Source organism: Kryptolebias marmoratus, linkage group LG8 (assembly GCF_001649575.2).
Source record: "Kryptolebias marmoratus isolate JLee-2015 linkage group LG8, ASM164957v2, whole genome shotgun sequence".
NCBI lineage: Eukaryota > Metazoa > Chordata > Actinopteri > Cyprinodontiformes > Rivulidae > Kryptolebias > Kryptolebias marmoratus.
The window spans coordinates 22095383-22113307 of NC_051437.1; the positions used below are offsets into that span (position 1 = coordinate 22095383).

The following is a 17925-nucleotide window of genomic DNA, read 5'->3' on the forward strand; positions in this document are numbered from 1 at the left end:
CTTAAACTTCACTCACTGTCCACGTGTCAGGTGTGTGTGTAAGTGTGTGTATTTGGATTATCAGGCAGAAAGGAAGTGCTGTTTACTGAGCCACCACATCATGAGCAGGAACCGAGGTTCATGCATGAATCCTGTGCAAATAAATGAGCTCACTTTAGTGAAACTGCAGCCTCCTGTCCAGGATAATCAACTTTTTAAATCTCTGAAGGTGATAAATCTGGTGTGGTTAGGTATTTAACAAGCTTCATAATATGACATATAGATAAATATCTCAATAATAAATCATTATTCTGTCAGTCCAGAATACACTGATTACACTGATTACACAAAGAGCTGGATTTACTATAGGATAGATAAAACAAGCATTGATGCTGCAATCCTCCAAAACAGAGTTTTGTAAAAAATAAATAAATAAAAAATTCTGAATTTACCACTTTAGATTCTAAACCAAAAGATATTTGTGCATAAGTCTAACAAACCCTCCAACAACTGTTTGGATGTTCAGATTTGGTTTAAGGACTAAAGTTACAGCCTGAAATGTTTAAAATCCATAAAATGAGTCACCTGTTTGCATTTAGTTTGATATGACTTTTTAATAAACAGTACACAGAGATGACATTGACACACACAGACAGAGCAGGATGTGTGAGTGTGTGTGTTTTAGTGTTAGATGAGTGTTTGTGTGTTTTAAATGGAACCATGGGAGCTTTGCAGGTTTTAAAGATGCCCACATGTCAGGAGGCCTTCTGGACTTACTGCTTAGCACCCAAATGCCAAGAGACGGCAGACACAGGAGAGAACATGAGACACAAACATACAGCACAAACATTCACTCCTATTATCTGTCCGATGCACAGCCTCACAAGCACAGGCTGTCATTTTAATGCTCACGGAGCACACTTAGCAAGTGCAGCGTTAAGCCTTGGAAACCAAAGTGTCTAAAACTCTGACAGATTTGACCCAGTTTGTCTCACGCAGACCACAAGCTTTATATGTTGAATTTCACTGAAAGATTAGAATCAAAAGTAAATAATCAGACACTTATAAATGTTTAGATAACTGCCACGGCTAACTGACCTTAGAAACACAAATGCCTATAATTCAGTTAATTTTACAGATGTTGTGCTAGTAGATGATTAGTGGCTTTTACAACAAGTGCTGGTCATCACACAATATTTTTGCTTAAAATGTTAGCCTTAACCATGTTTCTCTGTAAAAAAAAAACCTAATGAACCACTAACAGATTTTAATGAAACTTTCAGAAAGTAATCACTGGATGTACATCTGCAACTGATTAACTTTTGGAGTCAGTCCAATTCAAGATGGCCACCACAGCACACTGACATTAGCAAACACAAAAATGTTCATAATGGAGTCAATTTCACTGATACTGAGCTGAAATTTGACATACTCTGAGTGGGACATTGCTTTGCCATTTCTGATCAAAAGTTGATTTTATTTTAAAGCTCAGGCAACAAAGGTGGTAGGTAATGTGCATTCCTTTTAGGACTACTAGATATTTAATCATTAAATTTCCTTTTGATTTGTTAAGTAAGAAACAAACACAGGCAGAATTAAGATGTTTTGTTTTTAAAATGCTCTATAATTTACAAACTAGCTAAATTATTATTGACCTTTTGCGTTAGTTTTTATTGAATAGACATGATTCAATCATTTGAACATCCTGTCTCAATTTTCACCATGTTTTTCTGCAGGTCCTCAGTTTAGGTGAGACATCGTGCAAACGAATCGGTCCAAAATTCATAATAAAAGCGTCAGTGGATGGGAACGACCCAGGAATGCAGGAAATGTGATGAGGAGATTATCTGTTACAGCTAAGCAGGTTTATGGCTTATGGGATAAATGAGAACTCAAATCTCCAGCATAAAGTACTCTCTTCCTTTTTTACCACGATGCTTTACGTGCAGCCAACGTAAACCTGCAGCTGCTTCGATAGACGTGGTGATCGATACAACCCCCAGTATCGTGTCACAGGTTTACCACACTTATTTGTCAGCAGCCTTTACTGATAAATTACAGCATGAATTTTAAGATCAAAGTCAGTTAATTTACACTTGTCAGATTCTAGCCAGTTTCACAGCTTCAAATTTAGCAACAAAATGTGTTTTTACAGAGATAAAATATCTACTGTTCTTTCTGGAGCAACAAAAAAGTAGTCAGACTAAGTTTTTGACATATTAGGTAATTTATTTAGTGCTGAAGTTGGTATCAATATTGATTATAAAAGCTATTTTAAAATGAAATAGATGTTTGCACCTTGCAGTCTATATACTTGTGTGAATGCATATGCACACCTCTTCCTGTGGGTGCCATCTATATGTTTACTGGCTGCCTGTTTGTATTCATTACCTCCCTCCTTCACCTAGTCTTTCAAACAGCATGGCGTGCTGCCGTGACAACTGTGGTCATGGAGACTTGTGGAGGAGCAACTGAGACGACTCTCAACGGGGGAGATAAAGGTGTGGAGAGGCACACTGAGAGTCACAGGAAATGAAGGAAACGGCATAAAAGACAGGAGGTGGTCAGGAGAGGGCAGAGTGCAAGCAGGGCAGGGTTAGAGGAGTGGGAGGAGGACAAGAAGGTGATAATAAAATTAAGAACAGGAAGAAGAAGAGGCTGAAGGTGTTGAACAAAGACTTAAAATGTCAGAGAGGAGAATAAAGGTGGAAACAATACGAAACATGAAAAACAAAAGGTTTCTCCAGCTGCCGCTTGATTAAATGCAGGCGTAACGAAAGAAAGTTAATCGCTGAAATTTGCAGAAGAAGCTAAAACTGACTTGTTGAAGCTAAAAGAAGCAGAACACTAGCTAACAGCCAAAAGGTGTAAAGCAACAGCTAAAAGTTAGAGCAAGCAAAATGATAGCCAAAAGTAACAAAATGCCATCTAAAAGCTAAAATAGAAAAAACAGTAGCTAAACCCTAAATGTAGGAAAAGACTAGCAAAAAGCTAAAAGTAACAAGGAGCTGAACTTCCTAATGAATGAGTGGCTAAAACAACACAAAGTATGCAGGGAGAGTCCAAAATGTAGGAAAAAAACATAAAAATAGTCTGACCACTGAATCGTCATTTACACAATAACTAACAGAGTTTACCTGGGTTTGTGTTGTTACATGCACAGTGAGACTGATAAAAGCACGTGGTTGTTTGTGTGTCACAGAGAAGCACAACTGTGATGCTGCTGCAGTCTTTTTAATACCAGCTTTGGATTAATTTGGAGGGTTTTGGTGGTCAGCCAGTACCAGCGCTGCCTGTTTCCACGGCATTTGTAGCCATGCTCGCTCAGTCTTTTGACATCTGGATTATGAATATCTAAAAGTAAAAATAGATCCTAGCAACAATTGCATAGATTTCACTGGAGAGGCAGTGCAGCAGGACAGAATGAGATCAGCTGCTGAGCCATTGGTAAACAGTGTCTGAATTGCTGCTGTCTCGGACATACAAAAGAAGGTGCATATTTGTGTTTGTTGAGGAAACATGAGAATAAAACATCTGAGCTTAATGTTGTGATGGAATCAAATGTAAAAGATGTGTGTTGAACGTGTATTTTACTGCAGTTTATTAAATATGCTTAGTTCAGAACAAACCAGTTTGGTCGTTTTAATCAGTGAGATGTGGTATATAAAAGGCACAGTGAGATATTTCCCTAATTACAGAAATACATTGTACTGCATGATATGTGGTGTCTTTCATTTATGCTTTTTAAAACACTCATAATTTATAAGTTTGATAATTAGTGAGAATCAATTCTTCTCTGCCTCCTTATCTTATGTAATCAACATCTAACAAGACATCACAAGATGAACCTATTTCTGGAGATGAGAGATCAGAGGGTGATAAAAAAGATGAGGATGAACACAGACATAAAGAGAAAAAAAGGAAAAGAGGAAGAAGGAACTAGAAGAGACACGAGGGAAGCAAACATAATGTAGAAGAGAGGTGGGAGCCTGAGACTAAATCACACGTCTGGGTTTCTTTAAACTTTTAGTTTCTAACATTATTTAAAATGAACTTAAAGTGTCACATTTAGTGTTGTTACATGACATGTAGGTTAGACACCTTAATTATAAATAGAAAAGTGAGTAGCTGGTTGTTAAAATGCTTGTTTTCCCCACATATAACCTCTAAGTCTCGAGGATTAAAAGTAACCTCACTTATTTATGTTTTTTTATATGTTTGAAAATTATAAACCTGAACTGTGGAGCTCAAACCTATAGAAAAAATAAAACTGCCACTACTATGAAATCTTTTTGTCTGTTTATAGACAAAAAAAAAAAAATCTTTAACCCTCCTGAAGCCCTCGTAACAGAAGAGAGGAAGAGAAGCTGTTGTAACTTCGGGTCCATTTGACCCGAAATCCACAGGAGGGTAAATACTTTTTATAGGTATGAGACATTCATGTTCTGTGTTTTAAAGGTTATATTTATTTGTCTGAAATAACTTCTTACTTAGTAACATAATTGTATGATTTTGTTTGGACCTCTGTGGGTTTGAGGACCTCTGTGGGTTTGAAAACAGCCTCCTCATCCTTTTCGCCTCCTGACCAATTTATTTATTTTTTTGGTTATTGCTCGTGACCATGAAGGTGGGTAATCCTGTGAAAACCCGCCTATTACCCTGTGTGTGTCTGTGTGTGTTAGTGTGTGTTCATTTGTCTGTCTGTAACAGATCACACAAGATCTTTGTCTAAAACTTTAGCATGAATCATTGGAGTCAGCTCTGTCTGTCAGATTTTAATGAAACTCAAACTAACCAATGGATGTACATCAAGATGGCCACCACAACTCATCAACCTCAGCACACAAAATGGCTATAACTTAGTTATTTCTGCAGATATTGAACTAAAATTTGGTGTGGTAGTAGCTGAGACTGATCCCCAATATATACTGCAAGCACTCACAGGTCATTTGAGATCTTTGTTCAAAACTTTGACATGCAAGGCAGTGGGCGATTTGCATTCTTTCACGAATTGATAGTTTTTAATTTTACATTTCATTTAACCGAAGAAAGAAGTGAAATGACAGTGCTCAGTTAGTACTTTCTCAAATGTTTTATATCCCAGCTGTGAAATCTGACTCATCATTGTTATTCTTAAATTGTTTTCTAGCCAAGATAACAAAAAACTGTTATTATAGTTTAAAGGTAGCCCAGATGAGGGATGGGTCTTAATGTTAGCCTCTTAAAACTAAAGGAAACACAGAGGGATGAGTTCACAGTGAGGCACTGTGTTTTTAGAGTAGATATGAGATAGAAAAATTACAAGTTTGACGAAGAATCCAAAGCGTGTGATTAAAAGATTTCATTAAGACTCCATGAACTTGGGTTAAAATATAAAAACAGGGTATAATATGTCTTTTTGACAGTGATATTAGTGTCTCTGTTTGTGGTATTTGTTTTGAATCTACGAACGGTCCAGTCTCAGCCTTTCTTGCCCTCGTTAATCTCATTAAGACCAAAGGGAACACGGCCTAATAGGAGCTGATTATCCTGATCTGGCTGCCTGGCTGACTCACCTTCATACATGTGGCACACAGTTACACACACACACACACACACACACACTGACCTACTAAACACTTTCACCTTATACATAAACAGTCATCCCCCAAGCCTTCCTATTCGTACAGTAAACACACCGATATAATTGATGAGTGGAGGTGGTGCTGTACTTCAATCCCTCTTAGAGAAAAATTAGAACACAACTCTTTTTCTCACTGGTGTTACTTTTTATACAGGTTCTGTCTGACAGATCTATGGTTCATTGATCTGTTTAATTTTGATTAAACTCTCTTGTCACTCAGTAATATTTACTGCTCTTTTTATTTGACTGACTTCTCATCATTTCCTGTTTAAATCATGTGATCCGGGCTGGCGTCACCACAGCCCTCAGTCACACACAGAGCATTATGGGAGGTACCTGCTGGGTGGGGGGTGAGGATGAGGAGGGTTAGACTGACACACAAACTAGATACGCCGACTGGCTGGAGCCACGCAGCATTGAGTGTTATGTCAGCTCATGTTATCATCAGTGAGGGATGCAACATCGACTGAGCCTGTGTGTGTGTGCGAGTGTGTTGTGTTGCTGCCAGCTGATTTGTTAGGTAGGTCAGGCATGATGATGGGGCTGGACTAGTCCTTCTTTTGAATCAATTGTACATAAACACACGCAGACACACACACCCACACACACTTACACTATTATTAAGGATATTCAAAATGTGAGAAACATTTCACATTATGATACAATACAATATAATATAATATAATATGATACAAAACAATGTGCTTTATTGTTTCCCTGGGAACATTTGATTTGTTCTTAGTGCTGTCCTGTGGCTTTTATAAAAAAACCATAAATAAATAGACAATTAAGGTGATTTTAAACAATACAAACATGATCTACCAGTAAGAATTATGGCTTAATTCCAATATATTCAAAACATAAATATTAGCCTAAATAGATGATAAAAATGATAAAGATGACAGTATTACATGACCCCTGCTACAGAACCAAAAGTGTTTGGAGACGCTAGTATTTTGACTGAGCATGGAGGTCTTATTCTTTTATACGATTCAGTCTGAATAATGTTTGATCAATTTGCTTTTTTTAGGGGAGAGACCTCACTGTGCATCAGTAAGTGTGAGATCTTAAGATGATCCCCAGAAATAAATTAAATTGAAAGCAAATTTTTTGCAATAATTGTTGCCCTGCTTCCGAGCTTTCCATTGGTTACATTTTTATGCAAATTCATTAATCATCCCGAACAAAATTCTTATGATAAATAAGACACTTTCATGTAAATGAGCAGATTATCAGAATATTGTTGCTTTCAGAGTAAACAATAATCAAAATGAACTATTGTTGTTGTAAGTGATGTAAAGTAGGATGAGCTCGTGTTGTAGTAAATCCTCATTTCTCCAACACTCAGTTTGACATTTAAGGTCCTCATCGCTTTGTTTGCTGTATCCTGTAATGGATCCTGAATTAGGACACTGCTTTTGTGAAATATTTAGATCTAAGTCACATTATGTAGAAATGTAGTGCGCTTTGGTCAAAGAGTCATGTCTAAATTGAGCTTTTGCCGCATCTGGAAACACTCTACTATTTTATGACAGAAGCCTGTGGCTCTACGGTTATCAGGTCAGCTCATTCTGAGCAATGAATGATTAATTTTATTGTTTTTTTTTTCTGCAAGAACCCTTTCACTTGTATTGGGTGGGTGGCTGCAGGTAAGGAATGGAGTTAAGGTTTTGGATGGGCGCTATGACTGCAGTAGTATATATGTAATGTGAGATGTAATGTGGAGTATTTAGCTGAACTTACCAAATGTTTAATTCCTCAGTTTAACATTGTAACTGTTGTAATTGTTAGTATTTGTAGCTTTATTGGAGTATGCATTTAGAAGTTCTGATAACTCAAGTAGATATGACAGAAAAGACTCCTTTAGAATAATTAATAAGTTGCTCATGTGTGGCCTGAGAGCGTAAAAAAACTTGTTAGTTGTTCGTATAACTGCAAAGATTCACACAACATAATGTGACACTTGCTGCATGCAGGCAACCCATCACGACTGCTACAAAGCTTTTCTTATATTGGAGAAAACAAAGCTAGAGTTTTACTAATTTACAGACTGTTTAGATGATATTTTCTCATTTCACTTTAAGGCAATATTATTTATTTTATATCAAAAGTTTTCATTTTGGTGACAAAGAGAGTAAGTTTTTATTACAGCCACATGGCATGTATGCAATAACGTCTGAAATATTTATTTCTTGCATATTATTACATAAGAGAGTAAATATTAAATTTTCTGATTGTATTTCCATAATCTCATTTAAATGTTTTATTGTTTTGTAATAATGGGGACTTGTTTGCATGGAGAACAGTGTTCTGTACAATCTAAGATGAAATCAAAGCTTGAATAAATCAGAGGATAATTATTCCCTGAGGAAAATCACTGATGCAGCATGGCGTTATACTGAGTCATCATATGGTGACACACTCCCAGAAATAGATGTTGTTGTGTTCTGCCTCTTTAGAACGGCAGATTATTAATGTTGGGGATAGCCTCGAAGAGCAACCCTCATTCAGTGTGAGCCTTAAAACAAAAAGCCTGTTGGATAAACATCATTCAGTTGCTGGATTCTAAAAATGTTAGTTCATCGGAACAACCCAGTGGTGAATTTAAATCCAGTAAAATAAATTAAAACAGGCTGAGTTTCTAATCAAGGGACTAAACTTGCTGAATCACGGGGTTTAAAAATAAAGCCAAACTAAAATTTCAGCTCAGCTGTTCGTACAGCGCCGCGGTGACTGCAGGCAGCTGAAAACGTGTTGTATACGTCTCCGTGAAGACGAAAAAAACACCAGCTGGGCATTTTGTTCATGTCCTGCACAGAAACTTTCGGCTGGGTTTGGCTTCCGTTCAGTCAACCCGAATTTCTTGTCCTGCTTCCAAGTCGGAGGATTTTGGAGCTTACAGGATGTACAGCTGCTTCTTCAATTAATTAAGCTGCTTCACTTTCAGAGTCTGGGCTTCCTTCTGTCTTCAGGATGAACTTTTGTATGAAAATGTAGATCTAATGCTTTTCAAATTTTCCAGAATTTTTTTACATTTTCCTTTTTTTTTCTCTTTTGCACATTGTGTTTAAACAATGTGTAAAATAAAAATGAGAACACAACTTGTAATTTTATAAACTCAAAGCAACAAAAGGTTTTGTCCTTTTACATTTTCGTACAAATGTTGATAGTTTTTCACCAGACTTCAGTTGCTGTGAAATGATTTTGCAGCATCATTTCAAGTCCCACAAGTTGTCCTAAAGCAAACCCTTTCTGACTTATCATGTTTTCAAGGAAGAACAATTTGAAATCAGTCAATAAATTAAAAATTTTATCAATTATTTTTTGAGGTGAATTAAAGCAAAGTCTAAAATAGTTGTCCAAGTCTGAAGCTAAAGGACTAAAATAGACCTCTTTTTTTCTGGATTAGTAAGCTATAGTGTTTATTCAGAACCAGAACGACTTAAAACAGAACAAAAAATGACGGATTGTTGCGTTTTGTAACTACAAGCTGACACTGAAACATTCTGTCATAATGGTCTGTTCAAAGATGCTTGATGTGCCAAGAAAATATCACAGTAGTTCAGATGGTTTTTGACAAAGCATACAAAGCAAAAAACCTTGAAAGTGTCTACTAGTAATGCTGCATGAAATTATATTTATTCATTTCGTTTGGGATTCTTCAACGGCTTTATTTATACTAATTCATGTTCTGGAAGTGTAGCGTAGATAAGCCTCAATGGATTGGATGTACAAATCTAAAAAGTCCTTTAGAGGACTTGACTCAACCTTGTTAGATTTATCTACCTGGATTACTGAGCATGCATCAGGACAAAACGTACAAAGATAAATCTGATTAAACTTCATGTAGCAAATTATTAAAATGACAACATTATTCTTGACTGAGTCTTTCATAAATACAAGCACTGGCTACAAAAAAACCCAACAGATAATTGGATCAAAATTTCCATTTCTGTGAATTTAACCAATATTTAACCGAACCAGTGTGCTGTAGTAGAGTTTCCCCTGACTTGATTTCTCTGAGTCTCATTTTCTGCCCACACACGAGACAATCCTGGTCTCCATGGAAACGCTTTTCCTTACTACAAGCACAGAGCGAACAGTCTTCACTGATCCAAGACACGGGAAACAAAAACAGTGTGCATCTTTCGTATTTTGGGAGTGTAGTTCGCTCAAAGCAGCGAAATCTCTTTGGCCTAAAATATGTTGGATGTTTCTCCACCCCAGTTTTCAAAGAACTCGCAGCTAAACCACAGCAGGCTTCTGCCAAGTGGATGTTCTCACACTATACCATCTAGGAATCCTCTGGGGGTTGAGAAGAATAAAGGATTTAATAATATTATATAACAATATGTCATATGTATAAATATCCTCATAAGGTATGGAACAGGACAGAAGGCTGCCTTCATTGAATCCACTCTGCAGGAAGAAGAGAGGAAGTTACATGAGCAAAACGTGTCCCCATATTTCAAAATGTAGATTCCTAAACTGAGAGAATAAATGTGAAACTACGTTCATAAAAATACATGTTTAAAGAGTATAGGTTGCTAAACAAGACAAATAACAAGACTAAAAGTGTTTAATGTTCAGTTTGAATTGTTGAGTTGTTCTTTCTTAAGCAATTAGTTTCCACATTCAGTTTTATTTACCAAAAAATGAAACAAAACAATCAAAATTAAGTGTGATTAATTTTTTTCTCCATTATTGCTCCACATTCTAACCTATTAATGCCTCCACATCGAGCTATTGGAAGTGTTCAGTTTTGACACTGGCATATATTTATTTTTTGCTCCATTTTGTCCGTATAATGAAATGTTTTAGGGATTTTCTTTTTCTCTTTGGACTCAGTTAATTGTTTTCCTCACCCTGGATTTGTATGTTGATTTAGAAATCTCCAGGATTCATGTGACATGAATGTTTTAGAATCTGGTTTGAGCCTGTTTGTGCAGCACTTTGGTTGTTTCAAATGTGCTCCCTAAATAAAGTTGATTGATTGTTTAACTCATAGGTTTTAAATCCCTGGAACCTTAATATCATCATTTGACATTCAATCCAAAAAGCAAATATTGCTGTGGTTTATTGATGCAACAGTTAAATGACATCTGAGGGAACATTAAGATGCATCATATACACAGTTATACCCATTACGTCTCTTTCCCAACAACACACAGCAGCTTACTCAGGGACCCTGACTTTTATATGCACACAGGTACGCACCATAAGCTGTTCACGGCACAGGAGAGCAGACGTTTCAGACATACGTAAACAATGAGAGGATTGAGCAAGAATGTTAAAATGGATGGAGGCAGATGATGAAGGCTCTTATCTGTGAGAAACAGCTCTGAGTGATTGCACTTGTTATTCCTAACAGGTCATCACCCAGCTACAATACTCACTTCACACCAGTTAACATTTAAGAGTCAACGACGTGGCCTTTGTGCAGAAATCAATGATTAATCAGCTTCTGAGTCGATCAGCGGAAGGATCTGAACTGTAAAGCGTCAGAATCAGGGATTTAACTCAAGGACATTTCACATAAATATAATGTTTGGGATACTGTACCTTGTTGAACTGTTTCAGAGAATATTGTCCTCCTTTCCAAACTTAACAACAAGGAAGTTCTTCTCAGTTTAAAAGAGACTGAAATGCAAGTATTTTAAATATTTCTTTCTGTTGGCCACTTGTTTTTTATCTTACAAATGCATACCCCGCCTCCCAGCAAGAAGGTTGCAGGATCGCTTCCCGACCTGGGGCCTTTCTGGGTGGAGTTTGCATGTTCTCCGTGTGCTCATGTGGGTTTACTCAGGGTACTCCGGTTTCCTCCCACAGACCAAAAACATGCATGTTAGGTTAATTGATGACTCTAAAAAATTGTCCCTAGGTGTGAGTGAGAGTGTGAATGGTTGTTTGTCTCGTTTGTCTATATGTGGCCCTGTGATGGACTTACGACCTGTCCAGGGTGTCCCCCGCCTCTCGCATAGTGACTGCTGGGGATAGGCACCAGCTCCCCGTGACCCGGAATGGAGAAGTGGGTAAAGAAAATGGATGGATGGATGCATACCCCTTTTTGACTTAAAGTAAGAAGACTTGTTTGCAACTAAGAATAGTTTATGTACCTAAAGCATCAAGAGAGCACCTATGTGAGACCTATACAAGGAGCCAGCAGTGATTCTAAATCTTTTCTAAAGCACAAAGAAACGTTCCCTGTTCTGTTGATAAAAGTGAAAACAGCTTTCAGCTACTCATTCTGCTGTAGCTGACAAACTTTGAAGGAACATAAAAAACAAAATAAAGACTCAGAGGAGCCTGAAACTAGAAAATAACAAATTAAAATCAGAAATAGACTGATACTAAATGATTCTGTAGCCAAATCTTGAAAAACACTAATTAAAACAACTAACTGTGTGTGTTTTAAGTCAGCAGAAGCAGACGTATCTACAGTCCTTCTGGGAATCTGTTTGTAGTTGGTTTGCTGCTTTTCCGAAGTGTGTTTCCAGTTTGTGCATCGTGTGGGTGTGAAGTCAAAGTGTGCGTGTTACTGATGGCATCAGTGTCTTTCTGTAACTGTGTCTCTTTGTGCCCGCTGTCCAGTGTCACTTTGAGTGTTTTTGTCCCTTAAATCAACAATACATGAGTCCAGCTTGATAGTTCCTAAAGCCTACCTACTGTTCTGACTAACCTTCTGCCGGATCAGGTGGGACAAAGAAAGAGAGACAAAAAGGCAGAAGAGGGGAAAAATATATGAGAGGGGAAAATGTGGCGGAGAAAGAAAGTAGAGGTGAAAATAGGAAACATGTAATAATATGAAGCAGTTACCCATCAATATTATACATGAAGACCATTAAAACATGGTGAAGGTGATGAAGCAGGACATGTTGTATAAATGAAGAGTTAGATTTTGACCCGACTGCCTTCAGGTGCTGGAAAAACAAACAAAAGGACGATGTCTTTTGGATTTAGTGCTGTTGTAGTATGATCTTTTGAACCACTACTGATCCAAGTAGAAAGATTATTTTCTTAAAGCCCCTATTAATATAAAAAGTTGTTCACTGTGTAATGTTTGTGACAATATCTTTTTACTGCCCCAGTTTTTGTTAACTTTAAGTTCTTCACAATGCAACTTATGAATGAAAATGTTCAGCTTTCACAGAGCACAAGTTTTAATTCTGCTTAAAGTTAAAATGTTTTTCAATTTTTTTTTCCTGAAATCATTGATAACTGGAAAAAACCATGATAATAAAAATCCTTGAGAAAAGACTTCATTGAGGAGAAATGTGCGTCCATTCACTCTGAAAGACACACAGATCATTCTTACACTAAAGGACATCCTCTGTATGTCAAGTTTTTAATAAAATATCATGCTTTAATTAAATCCATCTGTGATAAGTGTAATCAAAATGTTGTCTGGACTTATTAATTTCTTCAGGTCAAGATGATGACACAACCAATCAGTCTGAAAACACTTATTCTTTCATCACAGAGTTTGTCTGGAGGCAAAACCAACAACTTTTAAACACAGTTTATGTAATTTTTAAAGGTCTGACATCATAGGTCGTTTAATTTTAATTTCAGCTGCATTATAGCGTTTGGTGTAGTCGTAGGGTTGCTGCCCTGATGGGACACATGTCCACATTTGCACAGACCAAGTGATGATTTCTGAAATAAAACATTTTCTTTATTTCATCCATTTTGTGCAGTGCATCCAGCACCATGCTTAAAATTTTTTTTTAATCTTTATTTAACCAGGAAAGACTTATTGAGATGTAAGATTTCTTTTACAAGAACGTACTGGTCAAGTAATGCCCCACCCTCACTCCTTCCAACATGTGAACAGCTGTGTTGTTTCAATAAAAACTTTCCCCTGTTGGCTTTTTTTTCTTTGTCTGTGTGGTTTAGCTGCAAACTTAATGTTCGCTTTTGGAGCCTGAACTTTGTTTCTCTATCTTTGAGACATATTTTTTATCTTTTTGTTTGCTCTTGTGTCTTTTTCGCCTTCAAACTAAATCAAGCCAGCCTTCTTGCTCCATCACTTATAACTTTACTGCACGTGTTTTGTGTCAAAAATGCGATTAAACCATCATTTAATACCAACTGCCGGTGTTAGCTGTTAATATTGCACGTATGTTTATTATTAGTAAAGATCCTCAGGAAGGAAAAAGCTAAAAGAAGCACATTCAGGCGAAACAATCCAGATACGTTATATCTGAGAGGGGGCATATATGGAGAGGCAGTTGTCATGGCAACCAAAACAGGCAGGGGTGTGCAAAAAGGTTATGTCCAAAATCTGTCCAAAGAAACAAAAATACACAAGAACACAGGTTTTTAAGAAAAGTCACGTAAAAAGGATCTGAGAGGTTTTTTATCCAAGAGATCGATGACTTTGATCAGACTGAACCCAGAGGACCAAAAACCAAAGAGGCAGAGACAGAAAACTAACTGGAATTCATAAAGACAAAATATCTGGGAATTAAACGGTAAGAGGAAAACAAAACTATAATAATTACGATCATGAAACTGGTGATTCAGTCAACCAATCAATTCAAGAAATTCTTCTAAATTAGTGTTTTTATGCACCTTTTATTGTTTTTTTGACAACTAACAGTTAATTTTTTTTATTTAAAAAAATCTATTTTTGACAAGTTGTTTATGGTTAAAACAAATCAAATCAGAAACACTGAATAAAATAAATTATTGTTCCCTATTATAATAATTAAGAAGAATATTTATTTGTTTTGTTTCAGTCCAGGCCTAATCAGTGCCTTTTTTATTTCACTCACAAAAGTGTAAAGTTTCAGCCAGCTGCTTTAATATTTTTTGATTTATTTAACTTTTCTCCGACTTGTTTTTTCTTGCTTGCTTTTTTCTCTCCCTTCGCAGGAAACAGTAGAATATGCCTTCCTGATCATTTTTACAATAGAAACATTTCTGAAGATTATTGCCTATGGCTTGGTCATGCACCAAAACTCCTACGTCAGAAACGGGTGGAACATGTTGGACTTCGTCATCGTCATAGTGGGGTAAGTTCAGAACAAACGAAAGGTTTTGATCTGCAGTTCAGTTCTCCATGAACACTTTAAACACACATGAATGTATCGCAAAAACATCCCAACTCAGAACAGAGGTGTCCTGAATCAGTCTCACTATCAAAAATCAATTGTCTTATCATGTCCAGGCCAGGTGGCAGTGACGTTTGTGCACATGTACACACACACACACACACACTCACACACACACATCTGTGTATAGAGTGATGGTTAATCTGTAGACCACCTGGCCCCTACAGGACTTCAATGTAAACTGAGACGACGTGTGAAAAGCTAAAGGTAAATATGCATTGACATACAGACGCACACTTACCGTAAAATATTCATAATCACACAGACTGACTCACACAGGTAGGTGTTCACGGAAACAAGTACAAACAGGACTCTTTGTTTTGATCTGAGCCCGTTTTCACTTATTTGCTTTAGTTTTTTTTGCTGTGTTTTACTGATAAACCTATCACTGTTCCAATTTTGTTCTTTTCATGCCTCTTCCTGTCATTATCGGGATTTGGAATTTTGGGCCGTCTGTCTTTGTGCTTTATTTTCTAGGTTGTGTTGGTGTTTATGTTTTATTCCTTAGTTTTTGTGAGTTTTAGTTCCGTCTTTGTCCCTCGTGTATGTGGTCATCCTTGGTTTTTCTGCCACGCCCATCTCCACCTGTCAGCCCTGATTATCATTCCACCTGTGTCTACTTATCCTAATTACCCTCAGTGTTTAAAAACCCAGTCTTCTCCTCTATTCCCTGCTGGTTCATAGTTTCCTGTTAGAAGTTCATACCACGTCATCCATGCCTTGTCCTTGGTTTTGCTCCAGGTCTGTTCATGTTCCACGGTCTGTATTTAGTTTAATTCTGCTGCCACGTCAGCTTTTGTTTTCCGTTTATTTTTTCATTTTAATAAATTAGTTTCCTTTAATTATGAGTCTGCACACTGGGTTCGCCTCCTTCCCCACCCGTTCTGACAGTCGTTTTGTTTTAAATTGTGCCGATGTGTAAGCATTGAGGCACCCACATTACCAGCCTGTTAAAATATTTTGTCCTGTATCTCGTGACGGAGCTTTGAAACGAAATATGCGAATTATACTTTAACTGGGAATACCATGTTATGACTTTCCGTAGCAGAACGTTGCACAAAGTGGGAAAAATCTGGAGATGGGGTTTTGCTGAAACAGATGAGAAAACTCGGGCTTCTTTGGAGCTCTGTAGCTCAGACAGAATTCACAGAAACATCATTCAGAGTTTAAACAGAACTGTCTGAACTGGCACTTTGACTCCTTTTACAGTTTTTACAAAATCACAGTTTAAGTTTTATGGTTTTTACAGATTTTTCCGCACTACTGAAAATTGATAATGTCACACGAATTTTTGAGCTGTTTATAAAACTTTTTAATCTTTTGCAAACACTTTGTTTACTCTTTTTGGTAATCATACATCGAAATGTTGGTATTTCTGTCTTCTCTTACTCAGTGTCTCTTTCACTGCAGTAGGAGTTAAGGTTTTCTCTCAAATCCTCCCCAGAAGCCAGAGACTACACACCCAAACCTCCATTTGTTTAAATTATATTTTAGCTCAAAATATTTTCTTCAAAACTGGAAGTGAAGAGTCTTTTTAAGTTCTCATGTAGCCTAAATAAAACACTGTAGATATGAAAGTTAATTTGTTTAGCTATTAAAGGCTTTTGTCGCTCACGGTTTGGGCTTTTTTAACATCCAAGTAGTTTTTGCAGAGTGACTGTTTGTTTGAGGCTTATTTTCAGCCTGACTTTCTGTCTGTCTCTCATTACCTTAACAGTCAGGGAGTGACAGACACAGGTGTGTGGTTACCATGGTGACCATAACGAGCCACATAGTTTATGTTATTAAAAAGTTGTGTTGGAAAGTTTCTTATAAAATGTATATATTTGTTTATCCTCTCCATATTTGGTTCACTTTCCTCTCTCTCGTTTCCAGGTTGTTTAGTGTTGTTCTGGAGATGATAACCAAAGATGCTGACTCTGGGGGCCAGTCTGGAGGCAAACCAGGGGGGTTTGATGTAAAGGCCCTCAGAGCCTTTCGTGTCCTGCGGCCACTTCGCCTTGTTTCTGGAGTTCCCAGTGAGTTGAAGCGGAAATCTCCACACAGTCTTAAGAAAATTTAGATGTCTCAGAGTTTGAGGGAAATCACACCTTCGTTTTTAAACACGATGCCTGTATGAGACAAGTTTTGCCATCTGTACCAGTCTGCAGTGGTCCGCTGTTCCTGACAGTTTTGTATAGACCATTTATGCAGGGTACATTTGTGAAGGGGGAAGAACGCCTCACTCAACAAACAACAAAAACAAATAAATGACCACTTCTCATCATTTACACCTCTTTAATAACAAACTGGAAGAACAGAAGGACTATAAACCAACTACATGCCTGTTCATAGGAAGAAAACAGAAAAACTAAATACTTAGTGGAGTGGAAACATTAGCTTGTTAAAGAAAAAAAAGATAAACCAAAGAGCAGCAGACTAGTCTACATATATTATCTAGTATTTGTTTATAAGACTCACAGTTGACCATACCTCACAAATATTTGTGAAGCAATCATGTGTTCCAGTGGTGTTTGAAATGAGGCTTATCCTTGACCCTAACTATAAAACATTATTTACTGGATAATTAGAACTTAACCCAGTCTAGAGTGGCATAAAGTTCTATAGGTGTTTGTTGTCATTAATGACATTATTATTTTCACCTTTCGAATAAATCAAAGATTTCATGTCTGCACTTTCCCCCTCAGTCAAATCTTCTCCACCCCTGCTTTTTTCTGGTAGTGCCGAGTTCTACAAAAATGTAAACAATTACAAATATTACGTACGGAGAGCATCTGTACAGTTCCGCTGTTTGCTCAGGAGATGGTGCTTTCTTCTGCTTTCGCTCCACATTTGACCCCACCGCTGCACGTGCCCTAATGTGTTTGCATTATTTGAGTTTCCATGGCAACGCATCATTTGGCTCTCTCAGTCAGGGAAGCACTGCTGGGAGAAATGAAGTTCTACTGAAAAACGTCTTTTCCACTCTGTTCTGATTTGGCATTTCATTTGTGGGCTGGTTAGAGCAGTTTATTTAACGGGGCAGTTTTTGATCTTTAAGGCCTGTTCAGCTGTGTTTATGAGGCGTTTGTGCACTTGAAGCCATCAGGACAACCAATATATTTATATGTTTTTATGTGTATACAGCTGTGTAGTGATGACTCAGTGCTAACTGCTAGATGGATAATTATCAGCTCATCCAATAAGCAGGCTGAAATGTTATTAGAG

General features: G+C 37.2%; 1 protein-coding gene across 18 annotated transcripts in view; it reads left to right on the forward strand.

Moving 5' to 3' along the window:
- Positions 1-17925, forward strand: part of cacna1db (calcium channel, voltage-dependent, L type, alpha 1D subunit, b) — a 66659-nt gene that overhangs the window by 15639 nt on the left and 33095 nt on the right. For 17 of the 18 annotated variants that reach the window (XM_037976778.1, XM_037976776.1, XM_037976783.1 and 14 more), the window contains exons 4-5: positions 14480-14619; positions 16594-16736. In XM_037976778.1, the coding sequence (XP_037832706.1) occupies positions 14480-14619; positions 16594-16736 (283 nt within the window). Of the gene's footprint in view, positions 1-14479; positions 14620-15196; positions 15460-16593; positions 16737-17925 lie in introns of those variants that run through there. The other variant, XM_037976786.1, reaches the window with a different exon arrangement.